The sequence below is a fragment of the Symphodus melops genome (genome assembly GCF_947650265.1).
Source record: "Symphodus melops genome assembly, chromosome: 21".
In the NCBI taxonomy this organism is placed as follows: Eukaryota; Metazoa; Chordata; class Actinopteri; order Labriformes; family Labridae; genus Symphodus; species Symphodus melops.
The window spans coordinates 1753503-1779243 of NC_136711.1; the positions used below are offsets into that span (position 1 = coordinate 1753503).

Here is a 25741-nt window from a genome sequence, read left to right on the forward strand (position 1 = left end):
ACAGAACGTGAACGTAAACAACAACAAAACAGATAATCACGTTAATACAACACAAACAGTGCTAATGAGAAGGAATGTTTAAGAGAAATATCTCTTCTTGAATAAAGTCATTGAGGAGGACGAGTTCGACCAAAGGTCTGCAGGAGGCGTGGTCACGCTTAAAGCGGCGCCAAAACTATTACTGAGAGGCCACAAGGAGAGGAAACGGATTCTTTAAGAAATGCTTCAAAGAGGAAGATTTTAGGACGCCGTGCTCAGACGTTACGTAGACGCGAGCTGCTCGACTGTTTCGTGCACGAGAAAGAATCCTGCATCACACGAGGAAACACAACGTGAGCAAGTTCTCAAGCACAAGTTCAGCTTTCGTGAGCACAAAAAAACAACTTCTTTCCCGCTCACAGGATCGTTTGTGATGAGCGCCAGATGGACGACGTTTTTGTTTTTATTGATTTGCCAATCTCCTCCACGGTTCTCTCTGAATTTTAAGTTATTTTTATATGTAATCACAAAATGTCAGCAGAAGCAGCTTCATGTGAAAATGTTTCACTTCTTTTTAATCGTTTTGAGTTCAAAAACTGAAAACGGTTCTGCTCCTCTCTCTCTCTCCCCCCTCTCGTTTTATCGTCCCCTGAAAGCTTTCCTAAAAATCTTTCACCGCTTCCAAAAGCCTGAACTTTGTTTGTGCGACGTTTGGAGCAGAAATGATGAGCGCCGCTGTCTTCAGGCCGAGAGCGAGAAACAAACAGACCGATCTGTCTCTTCAATGAATCATTAAAATCTAAACTCTGTCATTCTTTTTCAATAAGCCTTCACATACTATATGAATATAATCACTTTTATGAAACAACGCACGTTAACTTTCCCACGCAGCCACCAAATGTGTAAATGCAAAATAAGTACATTAATAAAAAAACAAAATCAAGGAGGGGGGGGAATATTTCAAGTACTATAAACAAAGTAAAAGTCCAGCTGGCAAAAAATGTTCAGAAGAAATTAATCAAAATATACAGAGCTGTTCCTCTTCCTGCCAGCCTCGCCGCTCCTCAGGCCGTTCAGTGGCTGACTCTCTGACCTGAAAACAAAAAAAAAACCAGAAGAAAAAAAAAAAAAAAAAGAAGGACATCGAAAGACCTGGCTCAATAAAAGGTTCTCACAGTTTCTACAGGTCTCTGGTCCAGAGTGCACCACCCCCATTTTTTGGTAGAAAAAATTTGTTTTATTTTTTTTAATCCATCAAAAAAAAAAATGGCGGATATCAGACCGGAGAGGAGAAGAATCACGAATCACCCGAGGATGAAATCGCCCGACCCTGCGTGCACCCAAACGCCTCCATCACACACGTGTTGGGAGTGATCGAGTGCACAAACAGCTACAAGGTTGGAAAACGGGGTGGGGGGGTGGGTGCTCCTTAACTCCGCCCTTTTGTGCAGCGTGGCGCTCTCGTGAATCCACACGTCTGCGTCGTTGGTCTGAGTGTGATCTGAGGCTTGTTTGACTCTCCTGATCCTGGCTGGGGGTGTGTCCTGACCCGGGTCGCCCTGCTCCGTCCTGGCCGCGCGTCCTCAGGGCTCCTGTTTGATGTAGTAGCTGCCTGAGCCGTTGCTCTCCTGGTCCGAGGTGCCCTGCGAGAAGGTGAACTCGTCCACCTCGGCCGCCTCCTCTTTCATCCGCAGGAGAGACTCTGAAGAGCGGGACAGAGACACACGAGAGAGAGAGAGAGAGAGAGAGACAGAGAGAGAGAGAGAGACAGAGAGAGAGAGAGAGAGACAGAGACAGAGACAGAGAGAGAGAGAGACAGAGAGAGAGACAGAGACAGAGACAGAGAGAGAGACGAGAGAGAGAGAGAGAGACAGAGAGAGAGAGAGAGCAGCAGCACAGATGAGCCACTTGTGTTCATGCACCTGCACGTAAAATAAAGTAGGACGCCTCTTCCAGGTGATGGCGTTCTTTTTACACCTGGACACCGCTTGAATAATAAAAACAAAAAAAAAAAAAAAAAGTACACAATTTTGGGAATTTTGGGCCGAAACAAGCTGATCCCTGCAGGCAAACGCCTCCTTCCAACTTTAGATCCTGGTCCTGAACTGGTCTGACTCCCATGATCCCGACTTCTAACACAGAGTGACTTTGTTTGATGTCATTAAAATGTTTTCACTACCTGAACTAAACAACACTAATTAATGACACTCTGACGTCATTCGTCCAGGATCATTCGCTAAAATGACACATGATCCCAGAGATCAACATCTGCTATCGATTAATAAGACTGTCAGCCGTCTGTCTCCACACAAACACAGGCAGACACGCTGAGGACGGCTACGTCCAATCTTTGAATAGTAAAAACATGTCGGGTTTGTTACAGACTGGAAGGGAACTTCTAAAGGACGGTTTCTGATTGGAGGATTTTTTCCTGCAGGAATTTTGTTCCAAAAGTTTTGTACCTTTCTTTTTTTAAATAAATAAAAATAAAAATACAGTTCCCTTTGATGTGAATCTCACAAGAGTTTAAAACATCAAGAAAAAAACTGCTTCAAAAAAATATGTTAAAATGAAATCAACATGCTGTGAGACTTGTTCAAGGTGAAGAGGGAGAATAAGAAGATTCCTGCTGACGTGAGGAAACACTGATGACAGAACACAGAACATTGAAGAGAAGAACATGCAGCAGCAGCAGCGAGGCCCTGAGAGCCGGACTCAGAGGACCCCCCCTCCTGCGAGTCCCGGGACACTCTGCGCTGTGCCGGTTCAATCGTTAGTGAGACGTTACCTGATTTGTGGGTTTGGTGGAGGTGGGTTCGGGGTCGGGGCCGAGTGGGCCCCTGGGCAGGGTAAGGGGGCGGACTCTGCTCTTCGTCCCCTGAGAAGCTGCTCCTCCTCCTGCCTGCCTGACTGAAGGGCCGTCGACCAACCGGAATCTTCCTCTCTAAACACCAAGCCAGACTCGGGTGAGCTACCAGGGGCTTTTCACACACATGGGTTCAATTCAATTCAGCCGCAAAAAGACTTCTGCAGTTTGTGTCGGTAAGGAAAGTGAAAAAAGGTGGAATTTGTCGTTTGAAAACCAATGAAGATGACCCTCTGAATAAGCCCCTGGTACGCCGTCAGGACATCGCAGCAGAAGAGCACGGCGGGTTTAGGAGTCTAAGGCTGCCCATATTAAAGTCAGATAATATTTTTGAGAGCCACGTTCACGTGACGACACCAAACGTTGATCACTAAAAGAAGAACAAAGTATTCTGGGTCATCTGTCACCTGAAAGGTCGGGGGGGGGGGGGGTTCAATCCCCAGCTCCTGCAGCCACACGACCCATGAGACCCCGGCTAAGACGTGTGCGAGTGGATTAGTTAGCACTGAAGCTAACTCACAGCTCTCATTCTGTATCACTAGAAACTCAACTTGACTTTAAATGTTTTTAATGACAGTTTAAAAATCTGAAGAAATTATTTATTAAACTATCTGAGTGAAGGAAACGGCAAACAGCTTCCTGGTCTGATCGAACAGATTTATTTATGTCATGTTGACCTCTGACCCAGACGAGATGACTTCTACATTATAACAACACTACACTTTGTTTTTATACAGCACTTTTCTGAACAGGGCTGCAAAATGCTTGACGAAATTAAATGAAGATAAATCAGAGAAATGTGAGGATGAAAAGAAAGAGGAGGATCAGGTGAGGAGGAGAGAAAGGTGAGCTGACGCCTCCATGGCAGAATCGTTCACGGCTCTTATAGTGTGCTGCGTTATCAGCCACTGGCGTCCTACAGGAAACACATGAGTTCAAACTGCTGATGAGGCTTTGAATCTGTCCTCTTAAATGTTGACCAATCGGGTTTGAGTCCTCGTCATACTTTATGTACAAAAGACAAATCATGACACAGAGTCTTTAATGTTGGCAGCTTCAGACTTCCCTATGAGCATGTCCCGACTTAGCGTTAGCGTCCGTGTTTGTGACGGGAGAACGAGACCTTCTGCTCTCACATAAACCTCGAGGATCTCAAACGCCGACGCTACGTTTCAAAGGCTTCCTTTTAACAAGTAACCAAAAAAATATATATAATAATAATAAAGGTAACAGACCCCCCTGCTGTGCGACTCCAGAGGTCAGCTGAACAGTCACACTAAACAGACGAGCGTTCAGAGAGCAGCACAGCCTCCACAACCAGTGAAACCAGTGAAACCAGTGACAGGACGAGGAACAAAAACAAAAAGAAAGACGTCAGCGTTAAAAGAAGGATCACTCACTTTTCTTTTGGCCTTTGTACTGCTGAGCCTTTTTCTTCTGCTTGGGCACCGACTGAGGCATTTCTCTGTTACCTGAAAGGAGACAGGAAGTTGAGACATGAAGTTTTTTTTATTTCACTGGCAGCTTTTATTGTCCCGTCTCCACGTGGAGACCTGAGGACGGCAGAGAGTGCAACATACGAGTGTGTAAACAACACCCACATGATGAGCTCTCGTGTTCTTAATCCCACTTTTCCATTATTGTTTAGTTTGTATAGGAATATCCATCTATGGCATTATGGTGCGCTACACCCTCCTGTGGCCAGAACGGGAATTACAACAACACTTCACCAAAAACACTCCAACATATGACCTTTTTTTTTATTTGGCTTCATGTCAGTTGCCATCTGGTATCTACAAACTGATCTTTTTTTCATTATTGTTTGTATTTTTCAGTTGGGTAAAATTTAATTTTGATTTTATTTCAATCTGTGAAGTTGAGGTTTTGAGATAAGCCCTCGTGGTTTCTACCTCAGCTGCACATGTGATTTATTTTTAATGGCTTTTTTTCTGTTCTTTGAATAAATAAACTAAACTGCCGTCTGTCCCTTCGGTGAGCAGATATTTCAGGTTCTGCGTGCGGTCGGGTCCTCACTCACTCTGCGAGGCGGGCGGTTGCAGCTGGTAGCCCGTCAGCTGACACCAGCCCACCGGGTACAGGTCAGGTGACTCGCAGTCCACCCACTGGTCGTACTCGTCCTCCCAGCCGTCGAAGTGGATCCTCAGTAACCGGTGCACAATCCTCGTCACCGTGGCAACGCACACCAGCCGCGGCTCCATCAGATCCACGGCCTCAAGCTTCATACCCTGCCGGAAACCGTGATTGGGAACCTCCTACAGAAGACGGAACATCGAGACATAAGATCAACCAATCAGACAGAGGGAGGGAAAGAAACACACCTCACAGGAAGTTAAACCAAACCCTTCACAATAAGAGCACCTGACAAACAGCCTCAAAATCTGCACAGGTTTAATTTCCTGCAGCCATCTGAGAGGTTTAGGATGTGAAACCATTCAGGGGTTATTGATAAGCAGAGATCAAGTGGTCAGGGAGAGTCGATGAAGCCCACCTTGTTGAAGAGCTTGACAGGAGCAGCGATTGATCCCGTTTCTCTGAGGTAGTCGAACCATTTAAATGGCAGTTTAGTGTACCCTGAGGAGCGGAGAGCAGAACAGCCATGAAACAAAGCGGGACTCAAATCAAAACTTTCACACTAATTCAAAGTGACCACACCGAACAGAGAGACCCCCTCTCATAGCAACCGTTGCCGGGCTACGACAGGTGAGTCTAATCTTCAGATCGCCAAGTCTTTTCAACCAACAATCATAATTAAATACATAAAAAAAAAAAAAAAACTTTAAAAAGCATATTTTAATATGATGATGCATTAATAAAGTAAAATTATCACGATGATAAAAAAAAATTACATTTAAATACTAACGACGAGTTTACTCAAAACTGATCTGAAGACTGATCTCGACACCACTTTTGACTCGACCTCAGACTGGACCACCGTTGATGGGCTGTTTTCCCGTCATCACTGTGGTTAAAAAGGAAACGCCTCTTTCTAAAAGAACAACTTGAATTCATTATTTTTATCTGAATCCCCCAGGTGACGGCAGCATCCTTCCCCGTGTTTCAGTCTCAGCGAGTGAAACGCCCCCTGCACACGAGATTTCTTTGGTTTCATTGATATTTTTGGTCTTGGTCATTTCTCGGTCTCCGCCCCCTAAGCGTCTCAGACTTGTCTCTGAGCACTCTGGTCTCGGGGCATGTCGGGGTCTCGGTTAGCGTGGTCTTCATTATAACACTACTAAGAACCAAGAAGCGTCCAACAACAGACTGCAGCAGTTTGTCACATGCAAGGAGACCGTACTGGTGGCGTGCAGACAGCGTATGGCGCCCCCCCCCCCACTCCCTCGAGGTGATTTCTCCTGATTATATGCAGCTGCGCTCTCACACAAAACTCATTTAATTCAAGCCGGAAGCCTCGTCTCTGAAAGAGTGAAGGTAACAGAGATATGAGCGTGCAGTGCGTCACCTCTAGGGGGCGTGAGTTCAATGCTGTTGATTTCACAGAAGCCGACAGGGAAGATGGAGGGCGAGGTGCTGTGGTAACAGAACCAGTCTGATCCGTCCACCGCCTCCGATCCGTCGATCCCGATCATGAGGTACCCGTCTGCCAACACCTGCAGAGGACGGAGTCGTTACCGACGGCGTTCATCGGCGAATCTGCACGACGCACCGGGCCACGTCAGAGACTCACCTTTCTTACAGTGGCTACACATATAGCTGAGAGGTTGAGGGGGTCGATGGCTTCGAGCTTCATCCCGTCTTTGAACCACTCCCCGTTCTGGTCCACGTCTTTCACCTGGTCAACACAGACAGGTCGACAACGAGCCGGCGACCATCAGCATTAAATCAGAGAGACGTAATCTCACGACGAGTCAAATTATTTAAAACAAATTTGTATAAAAATAGACCGCTGGAAATATATGCGAATTTTTTTTACCTGAGCAGAACTTTAAAGCAACATGTGACAACTTAAACACAGAAAGAAATCCAGTCTGCCGGGTCATGACCCTGCTCGCTGCTAATTTAGATGTCTCCTAAGTGTCTTTACATCAGACTTGTCTCAATTCATGTGCAATATGAAGCTGTGAGCTAACCCAGGCGTGCTAACATTAGCATGCTAACACAGCGACGCAGGTGAATGCAGCTCGAGCAGAGAAGGGAGGGAGGCCAAACCACGGAGAATATCAAACATTTGGAAAAAGAGCGCCGGTGTGACATCATCAGCGCCTTTCTGAGAAGGTCAAGTCGAGCGCTCGGAGCGGCCGCACTAAAGAGGCGGAAAGCTGGGAGAGAATGTCCTGAGGTGTTTTCTTACCTTTTGGAAGTACTGTGCAGGAGCATCAGCCTGACCCTCGATCTTCTTTGTTACATCTAAAATAAAATGAAACAGCAAATCGAAATTAGTCTCAGCATCAGTTTCCACTCAATCAATCAGCGCCAAATATACTCAGAGCCACATTCAGCACAGTCACAGTGTCACTCATGTCCTTTAAGAGGCAGAAACCTCGAGATGACTGTGTCGGGTCAGAGAGGGGACAGAAAATACAACTGATCCACCCGTTTGCATTTCATTCAAAGTAATTGATTTGCTCATTTATCTATACAGCTGGAGTTTTCTGGTGAAATCTTTCTTTGTAACAGAAAGTCAGCGGGCTGTAGCTGCGGAGGGCAGGAGAGTCAGAAACACAAACTGACGCGTCGCTGTATTTTCCAGACTCACCGGATCGTTTGAAGCGGTGTCCGATGCTTCTCGACCAGCCGATGCTGTGGATGAGCGGGCTGAACATGTGGCACCAGAAGTCATCCGTTTGGTCCTGGCTCTCCTCGTACACAAGCCTGAGGCGACCTCCGATCACCTGCTCCACCAGCGCCACCCGTGTCCGGCACAGGTAGTTCTTATCCACCACCTCCACGCGCATCAGCTTCTTAAAGGGAAACTGCAAGTTTTCATGTACCTGTGGAGAATAAAAAGACACATCGGGGGAATTAAAGCACAGGAAGCAGTCAGTTTGTATAACTCGTCAGCGCGAGATGCAGCAGAAGATCAACGGAAGCAGAAGTTTCTGGTTCCAAAAAGCATCTGATCCTTTGAAGGAGCCGTATGTACCTCTGCCCCCTAGTGTTTAAAATGAGTACTACAGTCTAAACTCTAATCATCCCAGAGAGCTGTCTCCCCCCCTCCTCTCTCACAGCTCTGCATGTGGTGAACACTGTAACTTCAGTGTTTAGCCAGCTCTGCATGTGGTGGACACTGTAGCTTCAGTGTTTAGCCAGCTCAGCATGTGGTGGACACTGTAGCTTCAGTGTTTAGCCAGCTCAGCATGTGGTGGACACTGTAGCTTCAGTGTTTAGCCAGCTCTGCATGTGGTGGACACTGTAGCTTCAGTGTTTAGCCAGCTCTGCATGTGGTGGACACTGTAGCTTCAGTGTTTAGCCAGCTCTGCATGTGGTGGACACTGTAGCTTCAGTGTTTAGCCAGCTCTGCATGGGTCTGTAAAGCTTTCTGCGTTCTAACCTCTCTCCATGTTTCATCTCCAACATTGATCCTAGTTTGAGCAGCTTTCTGCTGCTGGAGCTTATTAGAAACATGCAGAGGCTTTTTAGCTCGGGTACAATCACTTCTATCTGAAGCAGTTCCACTGCCCGCTTCCATCGCTGCAACACCTGTTCACCTGATAACTGCTCTCATATCTGGCAAACCCAGGGGCGTCCAAAACGGGCCGTGCCAGCACAGATCAGTTAAAGGTCATTTACGTAATGAAATCAAACACTTTCTATTCGTACTGTTAACAATAAGACATGTAGACACAAAAATATTGCTCAGGATTCAAAACAGCCTCATAAGTTTGATAATAAACACTGAGCAGCTAGCAGGTGGATCAGATCTATAATTTCGGCTCTGAGCTTTAAAACCATTTCCATCAGGTTCATAAAAAGGTATTCGAGTGCTTCACCTTGGAATTAAAGTCGGGCGGCAGTGTTTTAGCTCCAGTGAGACGCTTCACGAGAAAAGCTTTCCAGTTTGAGTACTTATGCTGTATGCCTGTCAGAGAGAATACAGAAAATTACTTCAACAGAACATCCCAGAACAGAAGTGTTAGAAACGAAAGAAGGGTTCATGCACGAGACTTACTTTTGGGGGGGACGAGGGGTTTGCCACTGGACGCACACCATCCCACCGGGTGCACCTCGGGGATGCAGAGGTTACACCAGAAGTCTTTACTGGTGTCATTATCAAAGCCCTCGTACCGCAGGAGAGCCTTAAACCCTGCACACACACACATCACAGAGTTTCACATTAAAACATCTTCTTCAGAAAAAAAAGAAACGACAGCCTTCAAAGCAGCCTCCATTCAAAGACCTCGCGCTCACTGATCAGATGTCACCATGAAACTGAAGAAGGTGTCGACAGTCTACAGCTGTACAAACTTCTGCTTTTTCTAGTTGTGTTTTTTTAAATAGAAAAACCAGAAACTCTTCAGTGAACAAAATATTTAAACACCAACAAAATCCGAGATTCGAGGTTCTGTTCAGTCATTTATACCGCTTTTGCTATTTGGGGTTGGAGTCGATCGGTGTTACAACCTGGACTGTTCTCCAGCCAATCACAGGGCTGACATGTAGACACAGACAAGCGGCCACTCTCACATTCAGTCAGCAGCATGTGTTTGCATCTCTATCACGTTGCCTTACCTGCTAGCTTAACGATTTCTGCTATCCAGTACACCTTCGTGGAGAGGTTGGTGTCGGAGTTGAGCACTTCGATCCTCACTCCCTCCGCTATGTCGCCCCAGCACGTGCCCATCGGCGCCTGAAGCAGAGCACGGGGAAGTTATTCAGGGGAAAAGAAGAAACACGTCTGTGCGCGCCGACGACTCCACTCGAGTTTTTACGTACGTGTTTGAAGCAGCTGACCGGAGCGCCGACGGTGTTATTGCTACAGATATACCGGCCCCAGTCGAAGCTCTCAGCGGGGACCACTGACGGAGACGACAAACAGCGTCAGGATGGGAAACGGTTACCATAGAAACCACTGTTTGTGCTTCTTGCGCAACTTACCGGCTTTCGATTTGGCCTGGTTCTGTTGACTCGCTTGGTACTGGGCGTAAGCTGCCAACTTGGCCACGAGAGGCTGTTTCTGTAAGACTTTCGCCTTTTTTGTCGGTGGTTTGCCCTAAAAAAAACAAACAAAGCAGACAATATTTGAGTAAAATGTTTTTGCAATGTTCAAATATTTGTTGCAGTAACTTTGCACTCTGCTTACCTGGAGTCTGGCCAAAATGCTAGCTTTTTTGGAATTTGAGGAATAACTCCTGGAACAGGACACACTGCAGAAGCGCTTGGTTTTTGAATAAAAAGCATCTCGTACTCCGACCATCCCACACATCTCACAAGTGGCTGTGAAAAACAGACAGCAAATATATATATATATATAAAATATATACATATAATCTCATCTTCTGGCTGTGTCCTTAAAAAGCACAGAAGGCACAGTGTGCAGGTACTGACCCATTCCAGCCTTGCCGTCGGGGTAGGTGTACACCTGACCATTGTTCTTGATGATGGGCAGGCTGGCAGGGATGGAGGGCACCACCTCGTCTTCACTGTCCTCTGAGCTGGAGCTGCTGGTGGACTCCTCGCTGCAGCTGTCGTAGCCATCAAACATCCCGAACGAGTCTCTCCGCTTACGCTCTGAACGTGGGGTTCGTTCAGCCTTCACAGACAACAACAACAAACATCAGAACAGAACCGAGGGACGCAGCAACGAACAACTGTCTCTCCTAAACATGACTCTGCTAAAAACAGAAATGTCCCAAAACAGTATAAATGTTTGGAAAGGCTAAATGGACTTGAGTTTGTATCATTCTTTTCTCGTCTTCAGACTCCTCAAAACGCTTTCACACCGACACATTCACACACTGCTGTGTAAAGAGTCCATCAGAAGTAACTAATCCCATTCATACAGCGCTGAGGAAGCAGTAGGAGGTTAAGTCTCTAGCTCTAACACTGGAGATGTGTCTGCAGGAGCTGGGAATCGAACCCTCGACCTTCAGGCTGAGAGACAACCGACTCTCATCACTGACTGGGCCTGAGCATGGTTACCTCGTGAATATAACGTTGTAATACAACATGCACGGCTTCACATGGTGTTTATCGAGCGTGCTCAGTTCATAAGCAGACTCGAGAGCGCATGATTTGAATCTCCTCACAGAGTCCCGGGTTCAAAACTTTCAAACAGTGTGCAGGGGTTCATGACAGATGAGAGGATGATATTTACATGACTAAAATCAAGATCGATCATTTCACTTGCAGGTACAGAGCGTGTGGGCACTCCCGCTCCACAACACTCACACATAAATGCATTATTTTTAAATCTACTGCATCAGAATATTTACTGTCAAAGACACCATCATCACCGTCTGGTTCAGATCTGCCACCAAACAGGACGGACACGGACCACAACGGACAATCAGGTGTGCAGGAGGGCCAGTCTGCCCTTCATCCTGGACTTCAATGAGTCTAGGGTCAGGAAACAGCAGCAGGAAGCGACACTGCAGACCACTCACACACCTGTCACAAACTCCTCCCCCTCCAGTGGGCGGTACAGATCACTGTACGCCGAAACAACGAGAACAGCTGTCACAGTGTCATAACCATGACTGTGAAATAACGCTGTGACAACTCGCTCCATCTTTAGTGAAAAGTGCTTCTTAGTTTGTTCACGCCATCGTCTTCATGTGAAGCTGCAGAGTCTCCTCAAACTGGAGCGTCACGTTTCGTTTGGAAGAGTTTAAAACTATTAACTTACATTTATGGCTCCTACTGTCTGACCCTCATCACACACACACACACACACACACACACACACACACACACACACACACTATAAATCCATGTACCAAATGTACCATTTCTACAGGAGCACACATGAACACACTGTTTTAGAATATTTTCCTGCTAAAATGTAAATAAATCAAACGACACGCCCCCCGTGGATGTAAATAAGAAGAATGCATCCTAAGGATCAACTGTAACCCTCCTCCTCTGACATCAACCTAAACACTCTGCCTTCATGTAAACACTGAAAAAACCTTCAGATCTGAAGCATATTCATTAACCAGCCTGCAAATAATAAATAATTATTATTATTAAAAGTCCACATGTTCAAGTCGGCATCTTTCAGCTTTTTAAATGAGTCTTTATGTGATGCTGATCTTTACTTTTCTGCACATGCATAACAGTTTAATCTGAGTTTACATTTTTGTAAACACACCTGTCCAACCATTTCCTCTCTGAGCATCACAGGTGACATGCTAACATGCTAACTGCGCTAACAGCTAAACACATTCAGTCTGCAGCGATGCTGCAAGAAGAAAACAACTAAAATACACTCACAACACACCTCAGGACAAAAAAAACACACCGTGCAAAACTGTAACTGTGCACAAATAAATAAAAGCATAAAGAAGCAAAGCGCTTCAATAAAGAGTGGCCTTATTAGATACAAGCTAGCGTTAGCGAGGCTAGCCACCGTTAGCAATGCTAGCTAGCGGAAGCCAGTTTTTCCTGTTTGTGATTCACAAAGGCTCCTTATTAACTTCAGCTACTCAGCAACCTTTCACCCAAACATCTCCGTGGCAACATGCAGGGTGTATTTTTTAATATTATATATATTATTGTAAGACGGAGCTGTGTGATATTTGGTATCGGAAGCTAAAACATCAGAGATAACAACAAAGGAGGAGCTAGCTAGCTAGCTGAAGCTAATCCTCTCTGAAGAAAAACTCGGGGCCTTAAAACATGTAAAATAAACTCACCAGATCTCTAGTGTCTTCCATCAGCCCTTCATATAGATCTCTGTCTCCTTAACGACGCTGCCAAAATGCAAATAAAAAAATCCCCGTGACGCCGGGGGAGAACTGTGCCTTTTAAAAAAAATACACAAAAAAAGTCTAAATGAATACTACCAAGCAGGATATCAACAAATTACTCTGCCACTTCTGCGCATGCGCTAGCGTAACCTACTTTCATGTGATTGGTCGATCAGAAAAATGGAGGTCATCGACCCACAACAGAAACAAAACAAGAGGACTCTCAAATAGTGAAGATGAATGAATGTTATCCAACAGCTGAGTTTATTAAAAAAAAAACATATAAAAAGTTATGTATAATAATTAACGTCACACCATCTCTTCATAGTTACAGCAGACTATCTGCAGCTTGAACCTTGATATATTGAGTAACAACATTTGTGTCAGTCTCCATAAGTTACAGGCCTGCAGGATGATAAAGAAATATGCAAGGTGCATCATGTTTTCATATCGCAATAACAGTCAGTGATAAATAAACAACAGTGCATCTAGCTTTAATCAATCGATCAATGTTATTTATCACTTATTGTACAAAGATGCATCACAAAGTGCTTTGCCTAATAAATCAAAGAGCAACAACAAAACTCCCTCCCCCACCCCATCACACAATGGCTCTCTGCTGTTCATGTTTTTTATACAATACCTGAGTCTGCAAGAAACTCCTCCTGATTCCAAAATAAATCCCCAAAACGATTCACTGAGTTAAAAATCCAAGGCCAGCTTCTTCTCACTGCAACATGTAATATTTCTTTTTATAGTTGAGATAAAGTTAGACTTCGGTGAAGCGTTTATCCCCGATGAGTCCATTTATCACGATGAGGATTCAGACACTTATAAATCACCTCTGATTCACATCATTGATTGATTGACAATAATCAGAAGGATGCTGCTATTTTCCTCAGATGGTAAAAGGATGAACTTTGCCTCTAACTGGCTGGTTCTGAACAATCACCACCTAAACATGCATGAGTGCATTTCACTGTTTATAACAGAGGATGATGAGCCACATTTGAAAAAACGACACTGAGGATTCATGTGACATAAAATAAATCCTTTATTATATATAGTGCAGTCTATTACACCTCTGAAGACTAACGACCACTTTCTTTCGTCCTTAGCTGAAGACACAGTAGATTCCACATTTGAAAGCTGAAGACAGTCAATAATACTGCATGGGTTCTCCGTCCGAACAGAACAACTTGTGAAAGCCTATAAGTAATCTTAATATACATACATGTAGAGAAATAAACTCTGAGCTCAACAGCTGCTTCCTGGGTCCTCTGACAGACGTCACAGTGCTTTTCAAAATAAAAGTAATACTGGCTTTTTTTGTTTCGTTTCTCTCTTCATTTCTTGAACACAAAAAAAAAAAAAAACACATGAGCAAAGCAGCAGGAAGTCCCACCGAACATCAAAAAGGCAAAACTTAACATTTGATTTTGTACTGAAGTAACAATAAAAGGGAAAATGGCTGGAAGCTTGGCGCCCGCTTTTCAAGTAGGTAAGGTTTCACGATGAGGATCTATGTGGTCGAGCGAGGAAGAACGCCCCTTTCGTCTCGTTTGATGCCGAGGAGTGGGATGATCAGTGCTAGAAGAGGACAGGTTCATAAATACATAGAGCAGATAAAAGCTCATCTCATTATAAGGCCCACTCTCCTGATTAAAAAAGAATTTCAAAATAATTAAATCAAAGATGAACTTCAACATCTGTCTCAGTAAGACAGAACAATGTTTTCATGAGTAGCATGTTTGTCCCACTGTGATAAAAGAAAGAAATCTAATTCTTGATTTGTAATTTACTGTTAAATGTTTCTTAAGTATGTGTGATGTTAATAATCTTTCTGGTGTAAATTCACCATTTTATCACAAGTTGTGTTTGAAAATGATCGAACTGAAGCCGGTCCCTAATGTGTCCCCGACTCGAGTAAATAAAAACCCGGCCTTCTATTAGAGAGAAATGAGACGACGGGAAACAATACCTCGATATTTATTCACGTCTTTGGTCTCAGAGCAGCTCGTCTTCGGCGCCGTCATCGACACTCCCTGAGATGGACGCAGCCTCTGAAAACCAGTGAAGCATTATTCAGCTGTTATTTTATTCACAGCAGCAAAGATCCAGTGAATCCACCGGGGAGGAGGACTCAAGAGGAACCCTGGATTAGAACCATCCCACTCAAATGTGAAACCTGAGGCCTATTTTAACATAGAGTCAGATTTAAAGTCGACTAAAAGTTCTTGGTTTTTTTTACTGACAGGCGCAGATTGTTATTCGAGGTGTCTGACAACATCACATATCTTCCTCACAGAGACGGATCTTCTTGTCTGGAGGGAGATTCAAGATAAACGAGTCGGACAGGTCGAAGGTTTGATTTTATAACTCGCACCATCAAACGACTGAACTCCAACGACGAGCCTGATGTATGTTGGACCCAGTCGAGGGTGGAGGAGCTAATTTCAATGAATTCCTGGTTCATGTTGGGCCGGGGGGGGGGGGGGGGGGTCATGAAGTCATGAAGACTGCTTCACTGCACATTTTTAACAGGGATATGCGAATGTTTTGCACATCTCAAATAACTGTTTTTATATTGTTTCTTGTTTTGTCAGAGCACCTACAGTGAAGGGAGACGAATAAGGAGTAACATGCACACGTTGACACGTCTGTACAAAAATGCTCATGAACGTTTTTGTGTTTTTCTAAATGGTTAGCATTTAAAAGTTTTGAAGTCTACTTTGAAGGTTTTTAGCTCCACTTTCAATTATTTCCTGGATGACACATTGTGCTCATATGAAAAGTAAGCCTTCCCTCCATCCATCCATACGTCTGAGGCTTCGCACCAGCTGCTGTTAGATCTTCCTCCGTGTGTTTCCAGCCCACGCTGCTCTCCGTCATCAGGCTGAAATATGTCTGCATTAAACTCTCTGGAAATGACATCACTGCTGCAGCAGGAGATCTGCCTTTATTAAAAACATTTCTCATTGGTTTTTTTCTGCTCTCATTCTCATCACACTGACTGAAGTGTGGGAGCGGGCCGATGTGGAGGCTGTGGTTCCTCCTCCAAGCTGCGAGTCTGACAGCAGCTCTCTGTGGTTTATATTTAAAAGTGTTTCATAGCTGCCAGAGGGAGCTGCCTCCACTTGTTCACTCGCAGAGGATTAGAGCGCTCGCCAAGCGGGGACTGGAGGAGGGAGGGCTTGGGATCATCAGAACGAGTGGGGCTGGAGGTGTGGGTTCGTTTCGCTGATGACTGTACACAGAATCATTTCTTCTGGGATCGAGCAGACAAAGTTGTGAGAAGCTGACGGATTGCACGATATGAAGATAAAGTGATGAGGACACCGGTGACGCTTCTTCTCTCCTCACGCCTTGAATCAACCCCACCCAGAGGAGAAAAAGGCTTCAGCTTTTTTAACTCTTCATTTACCGAGTCCCTTCCTGTCGCCTTGCTGTGCTCACCTGATAAGCTGATGCAGGAGAGGCTGAGCTCCGATGACGCTCCGATGACGTCGTCCTGCAGAAAGACAAGAAGTGGAAATGTTCAGTTTCCCTGCACTCCTCCTAACTTGTGTTCTCACGTCGAGGTATTTCATAGAGCTGTGCAGACATCTGGTCACACAACGGCTGTCTTATCTCGGCATGCAGGCTTACAAAAACTCTGCAGCAGGACTAGATTGTGTTTAACTGGACTGACAGATCTCAAAGACTGCATGTATGTATTTCATATTCAGTCATTCGTGATCCTACGAGGATGAATCTTCCCGACTTGTCGTCTTTAGTAAAGCAAACAGGCCACTCATGAGCGGATTATCACGACATCTTTTTTCATAACTTAAAGCGGCAAAGTGTAAACTAACCTAGTGTTTAAAACGAGTACTGCAGTCTAAACTCTAATCATCACAGAGAGCTGTCTGGCTCCGCCCCCTCCTCTCACACAGGTCTGCATGTGGTGGACACTGTAGCTTCAGTGTTTAGCCAGCTCTGCATGTGGTGGACACTGTAGCTTTAGTGTTTAGCCAGCTCTGCATGTGGTGGACACTGTAGCTTCAGTGTTTAGCCAGCTCTGCATGTGGTGGACACTGTAGCTTCAGTGTTTAGCCAGCTCTGCATGTGGTGGACACTGTAGCTTCAGTGTTTAGCCAGCTCTGCATGTGGTGGACACTGTAGCTTCAGTGTTTAGCCAGCTCTGCATGTGGTGGACACTGTAGCTTCAGTGTTTAGCCAGCTCTGCATGGGTCTGTAAAGCTTTCTGCGTTCTAACCTCTCTCCATTTGAGTTGTGCAAAAACAAGATGCTTAAACAATAAGAAATAAATCATCTGTTTGTATTAACACAATAGAATAATGAACTAAAAAGGTGTAAGAGTTTGACATGATTGAAAAATGTTTTTAAAAAGGGAATTTAAAAGTCATGTTTTAGTTGAAACCTTTTTGTGTCTGCAGAGTTAACTAAATATTCAGAGACTCACCAACATCCTCTGCAGACAGCCGAGGTTTTCACCCTCAGTCCTCCCATTCACCACTTCCTGGAAGCTGACGGCGTACCCCCGCCGTATGAGCTCCTCGCCGATATCTACGGTCTGAGACAGACGAGTGTTTGTTTAAAGGCGTGTGCAAGGAAACAGCAGGCAGCAGAAGAAACAAACACAACTGATAAAAAAAAAGAAAAATATAAAGTTAGCAGACCTTGCCCTCACTGCTGTCATAGAGCTTGACACTGGGCCAGGACGAGATGTCAGAGTGGGAGTAGCTGCACAGTTTGGCCTGTAGGGGTCTCCAGGAGGCACAGTACGTGAGCTGCTCAAAGTCATCCAGAGCGGCTTCAGTCCACACCTCACCTGAGGAAAAAAAAACACAACAATAAATCAGTTCAGATTCTAATATCATGCATCTTATTCCATGTGATAAATCTATTCAAATGAGGGCTTTACCTTTCGGTCTCACTCCTGCTAAGTTGCACTCAATAGCTTGGAAAGGCAAGCTGAGGAAGTCGCTCCTGAAATGTTAATGCAGCAAAAGCAAAGCTGTTAGCAGGACCTTATTCTTCATCGATGCAACAAAGATGTTGCATTCTGTAGTACAGCACATCAGAAGGCCTACAGTAGCTCCTGCACAAGCTCCCTCAACTGTGAATAAACACATACATGTTATTACTGGCAGCAGGCTGGGCACTTTGTAGATGCTTTTTTGTTTCTGCAGTTATCTTTGCAGTCTGACAGCAACCAAAAACGCTGTGCTGTGGGAGGATGTTGATGCTGGTTTTAAGAGTCGGCGTTCTGAAGAAGGACGCGGATGCAGAAAGCACAGGCGAGCTGGCCAGGTGCATGAAGGATCAGACGACAGGAGTCATCACTGGAGGCTCTGAGGTCAACTGAATGATGAATTTAAAGGGCAGCGTCTCTCCTTTCATTGTTACTGTTTTTTATCACATATTTCTTGACGTGCTTTTAAGAGGCTTTATGATGGATCTATAGAGGAGGAAATGATTTCATCATCCAGCCTTAATGTGAGGTTACAGTTTGTAAGAACAGGTGGATTATATAAAAGGTGTGTGTGTGTGTGTGTGTGTGTGTGGGGGGGGACGGTGTAACTGTGTGGTGCAGAGCCAACCAAAGCACACAGAATGAAGGCCAGCAGCTCGTTCTCTGTGGGACACGTTTGACTGTTGTCTCTCACCTCATCCTGCAGAGACTGTCTCTGGGCAGCTCCCCGTTGTCCCCAAAGTCGACATAGTAAAGATCCACGAGGCCGGAGCTGAGGCCTCCCAGCACCCTCGCCCGGTTCCACGTGCCATGATCCCTGTAAGGAGCCGCCACGATGTCCCCGACGACGACAGTCTCCACCCTCTGCTCCTGGACAACCAAACACAGGGACAGTCCAGGTTTGACATCTGACTCCAGGAGCTTTACTTCATTGTGGATCAATGTTGCTTCTCTTTAAATTATATAACAACAAACACAGACTCGGCCTGCACAGTGTGCATTAAACAAATGTGAATTGATTAGACTGAACGTTATGTAACGTGGAGCTTACAGTGTGGTTTGCGCTGCTGTAGAAGCGGTTCATTTCCTCCATCAGCTTGTCCAGCTGCAGCGAGCGAACCCCGAGGATCTGGATCCAGAAGTGGTTCGGGTTCTCATAAGCAGAAACATAAACCTCGAGGTGTTCATCTGGCTGGAAGCTCAGGTCCGGGCTGGGAACTGAAGGAGACACGTCATAATGTTTGTCATGTAGAAACCTTTTACTCCTCGAGGGTTTTAGATCGTTTATGACGCCGTGTCCCTGAAATCTTCCTGAACTGCTTTTTTACGTCCCTTACAGTGTGACGTTTTCCCCGACAGATGAGGCCATGAAGTACAAACAGTGAGCCAAGATGGACAACAAAAGAGCCTGAAGCTTTAACAGTTTTCAGCCTTTATATCATTCCTTCGTGTGATTGGACAAAGTCACTGTAAAAATGAGTACCGTAAATTCCGGACTATAAGCCGCTACTTTTTTCTCACACTTCGAGCACTGCGGCTTCTACTCCGGTGCGGCTAATGCATGGATTTTTTATGGGGGACAATGAGCTTCTGCCGCAAAAACATTTGACTTCGTCACGTCGGATCTTAATGTCAGTCATTTTGCGCTTCATGCACGCACCCTCATGATGGAAAACACACGGAGAAATACATATGATGTAGCTTTCAAGTTAAAGGCGATCGACCTGGCTGTCAAAGAAGCTAACAGAGCTGCTGCACGTTAAGATGACACTGACAGCGACAACAGAGACTGAGGAAGTGAGTAATGAAGTCATTCTGAGGCAGTGAATGGATGGACTTTTTCTTGTGAAATATACTACGGTCATCTTTTTCATCAGCCGTGTTACAGACACCGTCGGCTAGGCTTCGTATTGTAACGGTTCATGTTGTAAAGTCAGTAGTTGATAATGTGTTCATAATTCCGATTATGTGGAGAGTCAGTGAATGCACCAGCGAGAACGTGTTGAGTGGCTGTATGAGAGAACGCTGGGGGAGAGAGTTGGATTGTTACGGCAAGTTATGTGTTGCTCTCTGCTGTAAACGGCGTGGTCACGGCCGACAGTGATCGGGTTATTAAGTTATTATTTGAACGCTCTCGTCGTCCTTTAACGTCCGTACGGACGCTACAGTATTTGCGGATGTTACCGGTAGCCTACGTCTGTGTAAATAGCTCTTGTTATAGCGTGGACACCTGCGGCTTATAATCAAGTGCGGCTTATATATGTACAAATACATTTATTTACTTATTTTTAGCCGGTGCGGCTTATATCCAGGTGCGCTCAATAGTACGGAATTTACGGTAATTGGAAAATGCCAGAGACATCAGTAGACTAATAGTTAATTTGCTTGCCACATAAACAGAGGCTTAAGGACATGACAGCGGGCGGGTTGGAATCAGACCTAAGGGCTACTCCCCCCCCCCCCCCCCCCCCCCCGTCCTGTCTCTCCAATAACAAGCGAGCAGATAACAGTAAAAAGCAATTCGACAGCATGTTCCAGAGATCCTGCTACACCCACACATGGCTTCACCCTGATGTCATGCAGAAACTTTAGGAGGGATTGGACAGAAAAATCTGTGAAGAAAGTGTGTGTTTGTGAAACACGGAGGAGTTCTGTGAATGTGTAAAAAAAAACGACCAATAAAAGTTCCTATCGTAGTTTGAGAGATGCAGTGTGGGTGTTTTGGATTCTTACTCTCAAACTTGGAGACTTCAGAGAGAGACTGGATGGACACCCTCTCCTCCTGCTCGGTCTTTGTGTCGGTGATCTGCAGCTCCTCCATCTTTTCAAGAATATCATCTCGATCTCTTGCGCTCCCGTTTGCATGAACGAGTCCGTTTTTCTCCGTTTGCAGCGAGTAGGGACCGTTGTTGTTCAAGCTCACAGGCGCTTCCGTCTCTGCGTTCTGGTTTCCGGCGGTGTGGCCGCGCTTCTTCCGTTGTGCAGACGACTGCGAGATCTTCATCCTCACCATCATGTCCTCTTTGACCTTTTCTAGAATCATCTCCTGCACCACATCACACACTGGGAGTTATACATCATGCCTCTGTGCACCCCATGTTTCAACCCAGAGAAGTGAAATGTACCCACTTTGGCCTGTTCCACTTCCTGTCTGGTCCCCGTGATGGTCATGTGACCCTTTGCCAGCGGACCGTGCGTCTTCTCTTTGGAACAAGCTACCTTAACCCCCGTGGTCCTGGTGATCAGCTTCAAACTCTCTCCTCCCCGGCCTGCGTCACCCCACACACACACACAGAGACACACACAGACACACAGACACAGACACAGACACAGACACACACACACACACACAGACACAGACACAGACACAGACACAGACACACACACACACACACAGACACACACAGACACACACAGACACACAGACACACACACAGACACAGACACACAGACACACACAGACACACACACACACAGACAGACAGACACACACACACACACAGACACAGACAGACAGACACACACACACACACAGACACAGACACACAGACACGGATTATTTTGTTTAGATGTCGACAATTAAACGTCTTCTTTGCTCCATAACTCAAAAACAGTTTTCTGTCATAGCGAAGGGCAGAGAAAAGAAGAATCTGAATTCTTTTAAACCGGTTTTCCTCAAAATGATGAATCAAATACTTCAGAATTAACAAGGTATTAATCATGGATGTAGCTCAACAATGTTGGGATTGATAAAAAAAAGGCTCTGAGGCAGCTAAAGGCATCTGACATGAGACTGATCTGCACCCTTGTTACCTATGATGCGTCCGAACGCGGTCTGAGGAACCTCCACGGTCTCGGTCACCGGTTCACATTCAGTGACCAGGTTCTCCAGGACGCAGCGGGCCAGCAGGACCTGCTCTTTGGAGCCCTGCAGCATGAAGCACACGGCTGTCTTACATCCCGTCTCCCCCGAGTCTGACAGAACCCTGACGTGAGCTCCAGACTTCTTGGTCACCTGAGGAGGAGAGCGGAGAGCGAGTCCAGCAAATAATCTCCAACAGACGGAGCTGCATGCATGAAAATCAAAGCTCCATGCTGAAACTTAAACTCTGGACTCCTTCAGGTTGCAGGGTCAAGTTTGGTTTCTGAACTACTCACCATCTCCAAAAACTTTGCTTGGTATCTGGAAATGTTCCGATAAACTTCTACTGGGAGGGTCATCTTGGACACCTCGTTGTCGAGCCCCTCACCTGTTCATGAGAGTAAAGACACACTCCAGTTCTTTAATAAAATCTTGTTTTAGTTTGACTCTTTTCATCAGCCGATACTCACTGTTGCTGCTGCCGCTGCTGTTCACATGGCGGTAGACGATGTAGCCCACCGTGGCGCCGACAGAAAGCCCCGCAGCCAGAGCCACCATCTTACCCGAGCTCAGGCTGCTCATGTGAACTTCCCTCACTGCGTCCATGACACGCTGTGCACCCAGTGGGAGGCTCCACCTAAACACACACACACACACACAGGTCACCTTCCACTGGCAACATCAGATCTGTGTTTCCACACGTCTGGAAACTTGAAGGGTAACTGTGGTACTTCAAACCTGGGCTTCATTTCTTTGATATATTTCAGGGTTTAAAGACTTTTAGCAACAAGAAGTTTGGGAATAGCTTCAGTAGATCCTTCAGTCAGGAAACATCATCCCTGCAGGCTAATACAACAACACAGCTCTTGATTTTTCCACCGATAGGCTCAAGTGGACACTCGAGGAACTGCAGTTTTCTGCAGATCTCCACTCTGGCTTATTTTTTCCTGGAGGTTTGAATCTCAAAGTTTAGCTCTTAAGCGATCTACTGGGGCAAATCCAAAACTTTTTGCGACTAGTTATTTCCACCAAAACACAAGTTAAAATGTGGCCCAGGTTCAAGAATACCCCAGACTGCAGTAAAGTCTTCTTGTGTGTGAAATGTATGTAAAACAAAACATGGATAATAAGTACTGAAGGGCTCGCTAATGTCAGTGCTGTGTTGTTCTCGTTGGGCAGCTGAAGTCATGCAGCACACAACTCAAAGCATAAGCCAGCCTGGATTCAAAAGAGTGGATCACCTGTCCTCAAACGTTCATTATCCACCTTACAGATGAATTAAAGGGGCTTTGTTTTATTGTGACAGAAATAAGAAGGTGCGTGTTATTCATTTCTCAGCATTTATTTGTGTAATAGTCCTGCAACACTAGGTCTAAAAATATCACAAATGTTTTGGGGGGTTTTTATCACCTCAAAAGGACCCTCTGAGGTTTGAAGACCCCATTTTGAAAAAACAAGATAATGCAAGAAAATCCCAATGTAGACTGTTTCACTAAGTCGGACTACATCACTTGGCAAAACATGAGTCTGCAGAAACGTGCAAAAGCAGTCGCATTCAAAGACAACAGCTCCCTAAATGATGAAACATTTAGTATAGTACACACTCACACGCAGCACTTCCTGTGAATGCACCAAGCCAAACTGCAGCAGCTCCGACTGCAGCACCTAGTGCACTGAAAGCTGCCGCTGCACACACTGAATACCATTTACTGTAGTTGGGCGACCTCCAGACTTCCATTAATCACTGAACACTTGCGTCCAATTCTTTCTGAGGCGTTTAAGGTCACACTGTCAAAACAACAGCTCACACACTGCACAGAATGAATGCACTGGAGGTAAGCCAACAGTGAAGAGTATTGGGACCAGGCGGGACCCCCCGAGGAGCACGCAGCAGCACCATGCAGAGGCGCATCTCACTGGGAGAAGAGGGCTCTAGGGCTGTAGTTGAGAAACACATGGGACTTGGACACTCCAACGTCCATCTCGAGGAGGAATCGTGAAAATATGAGACAAAATCTTCACCGATCCCGCCACTGTTATTGTTTACATCCAAGCTCAAACTACTGACAGACAGGTAGAGGGGGGAGGAAAGTTCAGCATTTCAAGTCACTACATGGCAGCAACTCAAGTCACATAGCATGTTCATGTATGCACGACAGAGATTATGCAGGACTTACTTGATTATGTAGTTTGATTTTACTGTTGCAGGAATATGCATGCAAAACACAGCTACATGAAAACATGAATCGATCACTTTAATTCAATTTGGCAGAATTGGAATTCAGCTGGAAACTGCATTTAGTTTGTTAATAATTAGTTATCTTCATTAGAAAAAAAAAATCCCCTTGAGGTTTCGTAGCATCCAAACCAAAGACTTCGTTTGTAATGTCCAGATGTTTTATAGGTGTTAAAAATAAAGTGACAGACGTATCCGAACCGAAATATACACCGAATAGAAGAGTTTACCTACTTACACCTAAAATATTTACTGTCACATCACAACAATACGTTATATTTGTTTATGGGCGCATTACTCTTAAATGTGGAGGTTTTCAAAGGGAGTTTGGCGCCGGGTCGAGTCACGACACCAAAGAAAATTTAAAAAAAAAATGCGACTGATTTAATAACCTTGGCTTTCCCTTTACACTCTACGGCATCTAACTGACCAACAATTACCCTACAAACACAAAGCTAGTTTAATCAATGTAACCTTCAAATGGACAGTATTGATTTTTTACTATTTTTCGGACGAGCTGTCAAAACGACCGCAAACACACTTTCTCCCTCCCCGGGCTAGCGAAGCTAACAGAAGCTAGCTGCTGGCTGCTAACACATGCAGGCAAGTCAAACCGTAGAAGAAGAAAACTAACTATCTGAAGCACGCGCGTGTACACAGTAAACTCTATATTTTAACGTTTTTAAAGGATGAAATAATGTAAAATGAACATGTACAAGACATGTTCAGGTGTGACACTTACAGACCCCTTCGCCCTCTTTTGAATCGACCCTGACTGCAACAACTGTCAAAATACCTCGAATACCGATCAAATACACCGGAAGTTACTTTTACCTTTGCTGTTAAAATCAAATGTTACCGTATAAGTAACTCATAATAGTAAGAAACGGGAGTTTAGCGATGGTAACTTAACTCAGGTATACCTTAAATATGGATTTCTAACATAAATGAAACTGAATATTTGAACAAAAGTCACACAAAATATTTTACTTTGAAGGGTCGACCGGAAACTCCGTTTTTTTATTTGTTTACTTGATGTTTATGGCAGGTCAGATGCTTTGAATCGAGCCAGTGACACGTGTGTCTGCTGCTGCGACTGATTCACTCATACAAGTGTTCCTGCGGGTTTATCAGTGAATAATTAGATTTAAATGGTTAATTTAAAAAATAAAAAAACTACATCACTGTAACTTTATAATACAGATAAACACATCCTAATATAATACGGAAATGTGTGAAATGAAGGCCTTTGGATGTAAATATGTAAGGAAATACACTGCAACCACAAATCTTTTTTTTAACTATCCAGACAGCGTTTATTACACTTCAAGGGGACGTAATATGAAAAATCCACTTCTACAATGTTTTTGAACATTTATTTGGATAACCTGAGAGTCTACAGACCCACAACATGTGAAATAAATCCATCCAGTTATGTGTTTGTGTTCTGCAGAAGTCTGACAACACAGAGACACATGCTAATGTGATGTCACAGTGGGATTCTGGTTTAAAAAAAAACAAACAAAAAAAACCTTTCCCTCCTCTGTTTTCTCCCCCATGGACTCCACCTCCAGACTAGAGCCAAACTTTGGTGCATGTCTGCCATTTTTATTCTTGAAGAAGTGATATCTACTGGGAAAACTCAGGGGGCGGGGTTCATTGCATTTAAAGAGACACACACCAAAACGGAGACGTTCTCAGAGAGCTGGTTTCTACAGGGTCACAAACTTCCTTGAAAAGGTGGAGAATATATCCTCTTTATATTTAAGTGCATATCTGTGACAACAATAGCCTAGCAGCCTAGTGCATGCATCCTTGAGAGTGTACTCCCTGGGTTCAAACCAGACGTGTCCTGGCACAAATTCCCGTCCGGCATCTTTTGACCCCAGGTTGAGAACCATTGGTTTACTGCATGGCTGTGAAACAGGGTTAT

At 44.9% G+C, this 25741-nt stretch overlaps 2 protein-coding genes across 6 annotated transcripts; both read right to left on the reverse strand.

Annotated features, from left to right (window-relative positions):
• Positions 1-821: 821 nt before the first annotated feature.
• mbtd1 (mbt domain containing 1) lies at positions 822-12898 on the reverse strand. 2 transcript variants are annotated; one of them, XM_079372063.1, is made up of 17 exons: positions 12679-12895; positions 10370-10574; positions 10125-10258; positions 9920-10034; positions 9758-9840; positions 9554-9671; positions 8994-9128; positions 8815-8903; positions 7581-7815; positions 7176-7231; positions 6552-6656; positions 6327-6474; positions 5355-5437; positions 4884-5118; positions 4246-4317; positions 2768-2923; positions 822-1681 (listed from the first exon to the last, which is right to left on the reverse strand). In XM_079372063.1, the coding sequence occupies exons 1-17, from the start codon at positions 12697-12699 to the stop codon at positions 1563-1565; spliced, it is 2109 nt and encodes a 702-aa protein (XP_079228189.1). In that variant the 5' UTR covers positions 12700-12895; the 3' UTR covers positions 822-1562. The 2 variants fall into 2 exon arrangements, with proteins under 2 accessions (XP_079228189.1, XP_079228190.1); XM_079372064.1 differs by lacking the exon at positions 2768-2923 and having other exon boundaries at positions 12679-12898.
• An 870-nt stretch (positions 12899-13768) lies between these two features.
• Positions 13769-24646, reverse strand: tdrkh (tudor and KH domain containing). 4 transcript variants are annotated; one of them, XM_079372255.1, is made up of 15 exons: positions 24551-24598; positions 22707-22838; positions 22043-22209; positions 21869-21960; positions 21524-21725; positions 20840-20979; positions 20444-20756; positions 18762-18928; positions 18405-18580; positions 17660-17724; positions 17415-17566; positions 17198-17308; positions 16189-16243; positions 14714-14795; positions 13769-14322 (listed from the first exon to the last, which is right to left on the reverse strand). In XM_079372255.1, the coding sequence occupies exons 3-14, from the start codon at positions 22176-22178 to the stop codon at positions 14740-14742; spliced, it is 1665 nt and encodes a 554-aa protein (XP_079228381.1). In that variant the 5' UTR covers positions 22179-22209; positions 22707-22838; positions 24551-24598; the 3' UTR covers positions 13769-14322; positions 14714-14739. The 4 variants fall into 4 exon arrangements, with proteins under 4 accessions (XP_079228381.1, XP_079228383.1, XP_079228382.1 ...); XM_079372257.1 differs by lacking the exon at positions 22707-22838 and having other exon boundaries at positions 24551-24646; XM_079372256.1 differs by lacking the exons at positions 22707-22838; positions 24551-24598 and adding an exon at positions 24311-24496.
• Positions 24647-25741: the final 1095 nt, after the last annotated feature.

Excerpts from the sequence above, each read along its gene's own strand:
- mbtd1 (XM_079372063.1), bottom strand. The coding sequence starts at position 12,699 with ATGGAAGACACTAGAGATCTG. Across the intron at positions 10,035-10,124 it reads GCATTTTGGCCAGACTCCAG|GGCAAACCACCGACAAAAAA; the intron begins GTAAGCAGAGTG and ends TGTTTTTTTTAG. Across the intron at positions 9,672-9,757 it reads CGGTCAGCTGCTTCAAACAC|GCGCCGATGGGCACGTGCTG; the intron begins GTACGTAAAAAC and ends GCTCTGCTTCAG.
- tdrkh (XM_079372257.1), bottom strand. The coding sequence starts at position 22,178 with ATGGACGCAGTGAGGGAAGTTCACATGAGCAGCCTGAGCTCGGGTAAG. Across the intron at positions 21,961-22,042 it reads CAGCAGCGGCAGCAGCAACA|GTGAGGGGCTCGACAACGAG; the intron begins GTGAGTATCGGC and ends TCTCATGAACAG. Across the intron at positions 17,309-17,414 it reads ATGACAGCAGTGAGGGCAAG|ACCGTAGATATCGGCGAGGA; the intron begins GTCTGCTAACTT and ends CGTCTGTCTCAG.